We start from the raw sequence: 8,528 nt of genomic DNA on the forward strand, positions 1-8,528 counted from the left end.
ATCATGGATTGACCTTGTAGTTAGAGATTCTCACTTGTGTTAGGGGCCCGATTCTCACAACCTATAAAAAAAAATCAATTTTCCCTGCCCTTGCTTGTAGGATATTGACCTTACCCCAATTTTCCAAAAAGATTGTACATCTTTGTTTGGAGCTTAGCTTCCATGTCTAATTTTCCGTTGATGTTTCATCATAGTAGTAGTGAACTCTACTTTCAGCCTTCAGAAAGAAACCAAAATGTGCACTTTCATGGGAAAAAGGAAATAATGAAATATAGTAATTGATATTGCAAAGTTTGTCCATCTGGAATGTCTGATAATACATTAGGTAAACTACAAGTTAGGAGTACATTTTCTGTTGTTAGGTGCGTACGAGTGTTCATTAGGAGTCGAGCCTAAGCGACTATGTATCACACTTTGCTCTACAGTTCATCCTTCTCATGCTCGCTATTAGGACTATCACCTTTCTCTGATTGTAGCTTCTCAATAACCTCTTCCAATGGAGGATCTCCAGGTCTCCGGTAAATATAGTCCCCAATCTTGACTTCATATGCATCTGGCTGCTCCAGTATGAACTCCTTGAGCTGGAAAATCAAGAAAGTGTCACAAAGGCTGTATAGTCAACATCTCTATCATGAAAGATGAATATACAAAACTCTTACAGTAGCCATTGCTAGTGCAAAATATATTATCCTTGGCAAGCTATTCACCATACAACCAGCAGGATATGTAAAACCGAGTTTAGAAAAATGCCATACTGGCACGAGTTTGAAGTTTCGGGATGTTTCACAACTTCCCAATAAAACTTGGGAGTCATAACATACCACGATTGTCTACGTGTGGCAGGCACTATCCAGAATTCTGGAGGCAGGGCATGAAAGCCAGTCCCTTGGTGGACCATGGATTGGACAGTCCCCAGACCATCGTTGCCAAGGGTAGTGTAAAAAGGTCTAGAGCTGCACACTAGCCATCAGACCCATGGCATGGCCCAAAGCCACCTTCATGACAATTTTGGCAAAAACATGTTGAGCTACTCTTGTGAGAGACCGTCTCTTGGTGAGACGAGCTCAAACAAAGAGTCGAGATGGACTATTTAACCCACGTATGAGGCGCGTCTCTCGGTAAGATCTTCTCATACAACAATTTGTGAAATCTGTTTTTTATATGTAAACCCTTGACGGGATGGGAGTTGAGACATAAGGGAGAAACATTGCACAGGTCAAATTTATGGGAATGGAGAATAAGTATCCGAAATCCTATCCCTTAAGGTCGCAAGTTCATAATGCAAAAATACTCGATCCTAGCTTCGCAGGTCCAAAACTTTACGACACGGTCACGCTTGTTAGTGATAACAAAGACATTGTTTTTCATTGACCAAGTATCATCAGCAAGTTCACGAAGTGCACATAATTTAATGAGAATGTCTTACATGAAGTGCAAATTAAACATCATATCAAGAAAAGATCCTATTAAATCTCAAAAAGTTAATTGTAAGTAGTAAATGGAATAGCATATAACATGTACCTGATCTCTATCTTGGCCTGCTTCCATTGTAAACATGACTGTACCAAGATCCACCCCCATGAACTTCACCTCTAAACCTCCCGTTTTCGAAACTTTACTCCATTTCATGGCCGTCACTGAAACCTCATCCTGTTAAACCTCAGTTCAAAAAATCAAAATATATAATCACTATTGGAGTATTAAAAATCTATAATTAGATAAAAAGCACAAATGAACTAAGAACAAAATAGCATCAACAGAAAAAACGAAACTACTCTGTTTCAGGATTGCCTGAAAAAGATTTCAAACTTCCATTCCAAAAAAGTTTCCTCCATTAGGCAGGATCAATCAAGAACAAAACATTTTAGGAAATGGGGGTTTCAAATTTCAATAAACCAATCATATAAATTCTGAATATATAATCTTAATTGATGGATAATCTTATATAATTACGGGAACCCAATTGAACACATTGAAAACAGTAAAGAATATGAGATACCGGGGTTCTTTGGACGCCTAATCTGAGCTTAACAAACCCGAAAACAGGACCAGTTTGATGCTTCATCATCTCAGCTTGGATCTGGGCAGGTTCCATTTTATCGAAATCGGAAGGATTTAAGTCAAATTCGTGTGATGGGTTTGGTTTTTTCTTGCCCCAGTTCTTCCAATCATCATCTTCTTCATCGTCAATAATGTCATCGAGATCATCTGTGATGTGAATTTTTCCGGCATTGGCGAATCTGGGAAATGGGATGATTGAGTAATGAGTGACAAGTATAGTGAGGAAGATGAATAGAGAGAGTCTGTTAGTGATTTGGTTAGTCATTGTTTCTAAACGGGTGTACAAATGGTGAAAATTTGGAATTATTTGTAGGTTTTTGTTTTGATAGGAAGGAAACTAAGAAATGATGTTAAACATTTGGTTTTTTAAAATTGAATAAAATTTTCTTTAAAAAAAATTCAGAAAAATTTTAATTCTCAAATTAAACATTTGAGCCTTAGATCTATTTGAAACAAATAAACAAAAAATATAAAAAAAAAGTTGCAATAGACAACTTTTGAAAATATTTATCAAAGTAGACACTTTTTTTTCCATTGCACAGATTTGAGTTTGTTCGCTGTTACTAACAATGAACAAAAAAACTTGGTCAAAAAAGTCAAGGTCTTTATTCGCTGTTACTAACAGTGAACAAAGATTTGACCAAACTTTTTTGTTCGCTGTTATTAACAAATAACAAGGAACAATTACAACCTAAAATTTTAATTGATACTATTTTTTTGGGGTTAAGGCTAATTTGTAGGCTTTTAATTATTAACTTTCCTATTTCATTTCCTAAAAATTTGGGGTGATTTAAGGTGCCTAGTTATTTTAGTTAAAACCTAAAATTAATTTTCCTATTTTATTTCCTAAAAAATTGGAAAAATTGATAATAATGGATTAAGAGTGATTTTATTCAATTATAGAAAGTTGATAACCATAGCTTTTTAATAATTAAAAGCCTAAAAATTTGAAAATTTTGATTGCTACGTATTTTTTAATTAAAACCTAAAATTAATTTTCCAATTTTATTTCCTAAAAAATTGGAAAATTTGATAATAATGGGATAAAAGGTGATTTTATTCAACTATAGAAAGTTGATAACCAAAAGTTAATAATTAAAAGCCTATAAATTAGCCTTGTAAAATAGCCTTGACCCCAAAAAAATAGCAATTAAAATTTTAGCGTTGTAATTGCTCGCTGTTAATAACAGCAAACAAAGACCTTGACTTTTTTGACTAAATTACTTTGTTCGTTGTTGGTAACAGCAAACAAACATGACTGTGCTATGGAAAAAAGTGTTTATTTTGGGAAATATTTTTAAAAGTTGCCTATTATGCGACCTTTTTATATACTCCCTTCTATTCAGCTTATGTGTCCAATTTTCTTTTATGGTCAAGTCACCTTAATTGTTCCATTTCTATTTTTGGTATGGGTTTTTGACTTTTATGCCCTTAGTAGCTTTATCCTTTTTTTCAATTATACTCTCCATTACCCATACTAATTTTCCTCTCTTATATTAAAAACTCATAATACCACTCTCTTTCCTACCCTTAGGGTCCCACTTTTGACTCTCATTAAAATTCGTGAAAAGTCAAATGAGACTCTTAAGATGAATAGGAGGGAGTATTTTTTGTCCTTTCAAATTTTATGACATTGTCTTTCTTTTGTTCACTGTTAGTAATAGCAAACAAAGAGTTTCGACTTTTTTCACCAGTTGCCTATTATGCGACCTTAAAAGAGTTTCGACTTTTTTCACCAGTTGCCTATTATGCGACCTTAGATTTGACATGAAGACATTTTGGGAATCAAAATTTCCCAAATCTCATTATGAGAATTTTTTAATAATAAACTTATTTTATTCAAATTTTTCACATGACAGGCGCGCGTGATTAAGAATCGAATTTAAGTCTTGAAGATAAGATCTAATTCTCTTTGGATGTTAAAATCAAGGTTAGAGTTTGTAAAGGATAAGAAAATAGAGAATACCAATTTTAATTTACAAATTCTCATTAAAAATAGTTTCACCCTCAAATAGTTTTTAAAATTGAGCTAAATAAGCCAATAAAATTGACAAAAACACAAATTTTTGTATATAAACTACTCACTTTTATTATATAAAAACTGCTAAAAAAAACTACTCACTTTTATTAGTTATTTAATGCTAGACACGTCATTTCGTATATTAAAACCTTAGATGAACAATAATTACTTTCTCCAAATAAGGTAATAAACTCAAGCCGTAACCTTCATTCTCCAAAGTTTAACTTTATTTCTAAGGCTTTAGACATTTTAAGCTTTTTCCAACCGTTAAAATTAAATGTTCATTTTAAGGTTTAAAATCTCGGTTTAAGGTGTAAAATACTCACTTCAAGCTTTGAAAGGACAATTCCCAAAAAAATTATTTTATAAAAAAAGTTGGGAAATTGCATGTGGTAACCCTAAAGTTTTGGGTTTTTCACGTGGTAACCAAAACTTTTAAAAAATTCACGCAGTAACCCTAAGGTTTACCATCTTTGGCTTTGGGGGAAAAAAATATGATTTGGATGAAAGATGGTAGAGTTAGGGTTTATGTTTAGGGAGAAATGGTTGAAACTGATAGCATTTGAAATGGTGAGTTGAATAAATAGGCGTACAACAGCCTTAAAGCTTCGAAATTAACATTTGCTAACGTTTTTATGTGCAAAAAGATCACGGTGGATCAATTTGGTAAATCTCAGAGTTATCGTGTGGATTTTTTAAAAGTTTTAATTACCACGTGAAAAATCTAAAACCTCAGAGTTATCATGTGGAATTTCCCAAAAAAATTTTTAGTGGGATGAATTTAGGTAAATGGGCTGGGATGGAGGAGGTCTCATGGAAACAGCCGTCACTCAAGACTCCAAAGATAGGGTGCACGACGTTTGCATCTAGCACACAATGAAAATTTGAAAAAAATAAGATCATTTAACAACTTTATTCCAAAAACAAGCTTCGTGAAAACTTTATTCCCAAAATAAGCATCCGTACATCCAAACGTAGGCTTGGTGTAAAAACGCTATTACTAACAGCGAAAAAAAAAATTAGTAAAGCCTCAGGTCGCTGTTAGTAACAGCGACTTAAGGAGTTGACTGGTCAACTCTTTAAGTCGTTGTTACTAACAGCGACTTAAGACGCATTATATTTTCCAGTTTCCTTCTTCCTCATTTCAGTTCGCTCCTTCATTACATTTTCGAAACTTACGAGATCTCCCTCTTCTTTCCACCATTTAAATCAACTTCAATACTTCAACTAATCTCATCAAATTCCAAGTTTGTACCAGTAATTAGTTCTGTCATCTTCCTACATTGACCTAAGGTACTATTTTTTTTGTGTTTTTTTCATTTTTGAAAAATTAGAGTTTACAAACTTTTAATCAACTTTCACATAAATCTAGGTTCATAAACTTGCAATTTACTACTTCTTGATGATCTACAGCTTATTGAGGTATGTTTTTATTATAGATTTATTTATTTGTTGTTCATTTTAAAATGTATGTCATGTATAGTGGTCATTTACACTTAAACTCTATGAATATGTCGAATGTAGTTGTTATTTACCTTGATCTTCATAATGAGGTTGTTTGTTCATGAATTTGTTGTTGATTTTAAAATGTATGTCATCTATAGTGGTCATATATTTATGAACTTGATGTTGATGTTGATTTTGTACGTATTGTTGTAGAAATGGATTCATTTCGTGTGACTGTTGTATGCTGTTGGAATGGTTCAATTCGATCAAGTAGTAACAATGTTAAGTATGTTGGGGGGAGACGTAAACTGTTTGCATGCAACTCAAACACGGATTTGAATGAATTCAAACATCTTATATGCTCTAAGACTGTCATTGACACTACAAGAAGTACCGTTAATGTAAGTTTTAAGTACAATATAAGTGGAGATTTGTTAGCTTTTCCGGTTGAGGATGAAGAGGCTATAGATGCAATGTGGGAGTACTCAAAGTCTACCTCTACGCCTTCTTTAGAGTTATATGTAGAAGAGGTACCCTTAGGGAATCAAGATGTCAATATTGTAGAAACGAATGCAATCTTGAATGTAACTTCTTCTGCTCCTTATCATACCCCTTTCTCTACCCAAGAAATCCAAAATTCCTTTATGCCATCTTCCTCTTATCCTTCTAATAAACCCAATCAACTACAAATTCAAGTTTCGAATGATGATACTTTTAACTTAGAAGATACAAATGACTAATGAGCCTTGGGTGATTTTAATAGTGAGAGTATTGAATTCGTAGAAGCTCCTTCTGAGGAAGATGTGGGTGTTGACGAGGAGGCTCTAGCTAATGACATGAGCTTAGGCAACATTCCAACGATCATTGCTCCTACACCTTATGCACTAGTTCCCCCTTTAGATGAACACGTTGAGGATAACTCTTTGAGGTCTTGGGATGGTGATACAACCTACACCGATGAAGGAGAGTTTCAAAGGGTATGATGTTTGATAACAAGGATGCCTTGTTGGACGCTGTTAGATTGTATCATATTCATAGGAACGTTGAGTACCGAACTGAGACTTCAAATCAAACCGTGTGCACGGCTGTGCTGACACGGCTTCCCATTGAGGGACATGCCGTGTGCATCGTTGAACGCCAACTCGAAAGTTGGCAAGACATAGTCCATAGATTATTAGGAGTGCGACCCCCCGCAGAGGTAGCCAAAGGGAGTAGTCTGCGCGTAACATGGCTTGCGCAGAACTTCTCGCACCTCCCTGAAGGTGCTGATGAGGCTACCGTTGAGAGATAAGCCCTAGCGTATCTCCTATATCTAATTGGTGTTGTCTTGTTCTCCGACAAGACTAGCAACCGGGTACAACTATTGTACTTGACGTTGCTTGATGCGCCATGGGAAGTCATCTCCGGGTACAGCTGGGGTTCCGCAGCCCTAGCGTATCTCTACAGGAGACTTTGTGAAACTTCACGGAAGAACGTGAAGGAGATCGCTGGGCCCCTGATTATTCTGCAGGTAATACTAACTTTACATGTTACCGCTATGTTTCTTTTATTATATGTTTTTGTGTTTCGTTTACTTACTTATATCTGTAATTCATAGCTTTGGGCGTGGGAGCACATTCTCATTGGTCAACCGATGAGGAGTGTAGGACGTGGTGCATTTGTGCCACTAATTCTTTCACCCCCACATGTGCCGTATGGATCGCGGTGGTCCTTTGAAAGACGTACAAGGACCCACACAGGATCGAGCGTGGGGTTCTACCGCGATCAATTCGATCTACTTCGAGCTGACCAGGTAAAAACTTCATTACAACTTGTTTTGTAACTACACATTGCGTAATTTATTAATCGCATTTTCACATTTAGTTTCGATGGGACCCTTACCCCGCTGAGGTAGACCTGATCATAGGCGGCCCGACCCGCCGACCCGAAAAAGTGAGGGTTTGGGTACCAAAATATGGCCCGATGGGCGGGTTTGGGCAGAAAATAAGTGGCCCGAATTTTTTTGGGACGGGTTTGAGATTGGCGTTTGGCCCGCGGGCCGGCCCCGCCCGAAAAGGAGCTTGTTCATGATTTGCATTTTGAATTTATTTTACATTATGTATAATATGTAACAATTGTATTTGTTTATTTCAATTATTTGTAATTTTTGTTTTAAATTATGTATAATATGTAACAATTGTATTTGTTTATTTCAATTATTTGTAATTTGTGTTTTTAATTATGTATAAATAATATATAACATAGGCCCGCATGCCCGCATATTACGGGTTTGGGCAGGAACTTTTAGGCCCGCACTTCGACCCAACCCGCATCAATGGGATGTTTTTTTCCACCCAGCCCGGCCCGGTATTTGATCAGGTCTACGCTGAGGCATACGCTACATTGCCTCAGCACTCAGGCATAATGTCAGGGGCGTGAAGAGCATTTGTACCTCTGATCTACTTTGACATAGTCGAAGTGCATCTCCCTGAGCGCGAACTGCGCCAATTTGGGATGGTACAGGGCATCCCGCCGCCATGTGACACAAAGGCGGAGCTCCATCACAGCTCACACAAGGGTCGGGAGCCTAAGAACTGGCTCGAGATCAACATGCGCCATATCGCTCGTTGGGAGCACAGGCTAGATCTGCTGGCCTAAGGTGCGCCGATCGAGACTGTAAGCGCACCTACTTCGGCGGATTACATGTCGTGGTTCCTCTCCATTACTCGTCGATGGATGACACCACGAGGTATCATCGCGGCAGCCCAGTACGCTCTCGCAGCACCGATGATGACACACTTTGTAAGTATTCTTCAACGTTGATTATTATCCATAGAACTTACACGTTATACATTTCATTAATACTTAAGTCTTTATGCAGGCACAAGGCATTGCAACTGTCATCAGCTCCACCCAAGAGGAGCCTGTACGGGAGATTGCCCAAGGCATACTCCTAGGGACGCAGTTTCAACACTTCATTCCAGAAGTGACTATGCCCGACACCACTATGTACGAGTACGAG

General features: G+C 36.9%; 1 protein-coding gene across 1 annotated transcript; it reads right to left on the reverse strand.

Annotated features, from left to right (window-relative positions):
- Positions 1–41: 41 nt before the first annotated feature.
- LOC130811332 (uncharacterized) lies at positions 42–2,382 on the reverse strand. The gene is made up of 3 exons (XM_057677597.1): positions 2,000–2,382; positions 1,522–1,650; positions 42–581 (listed from the first exon to the last, which is right to left on the reverse strand). Exons 1-3 carry the CDS (start codon positions 2,324–2,326, stop codon positions 420–422), a joined length of 618 nt encoding a protein of 205 aa, XP_057533580.1. The 5' UTR covers positions 2,327–2,382; the 3' UTR covers positions 42–419.
- Between the last annotated feature and the right edge of the window lie 6,146 nt (positions 2,383–8,528).

This window comes from Amaranthus tricolor, chromosome 4, assembly GCF_026212465.1.
Source record: "Amaranthus tricolor cultivar Red isolate AtriRed21 chromosome 4, ASM2621246v1, whole genome shotgun sequence".
Classification (NCBI taxonomy): Eukaryota; Viridiplantae; Streptophyta; class Magnoliopsida; order Caryophyllales; family Amaranthaceae; genus Amaranthus; species Amaranthus tricolor.

What these genes read in the sequence shown, in the direction of transcription:
- LOC130811332 (XM_057677597.1), bottom strand. Translation starts at nt 2,326, where the DNA reads ATGACTAACCAAATCACTAACAGACTCTCTCTATTCATCTTCCTCACT. An exon ending in TAGGCGTCCAAAGAACCCCG is followed by an intron (nt 1,651 to 1,999) that starts GTATCTCATATT and finishes GAGGTTTAACAG; the next exon opens with GATGAGGTTTCAGTGACGGC. An exon ending in CAGGCCAAGATAGAGATCAG is followed by an intron (nt 582 to 1,521) that starts GTACATGTTATA and finishes TTGATTTTCCAG; the next exon opens with CTCAAGGAGTTCATACTGGA.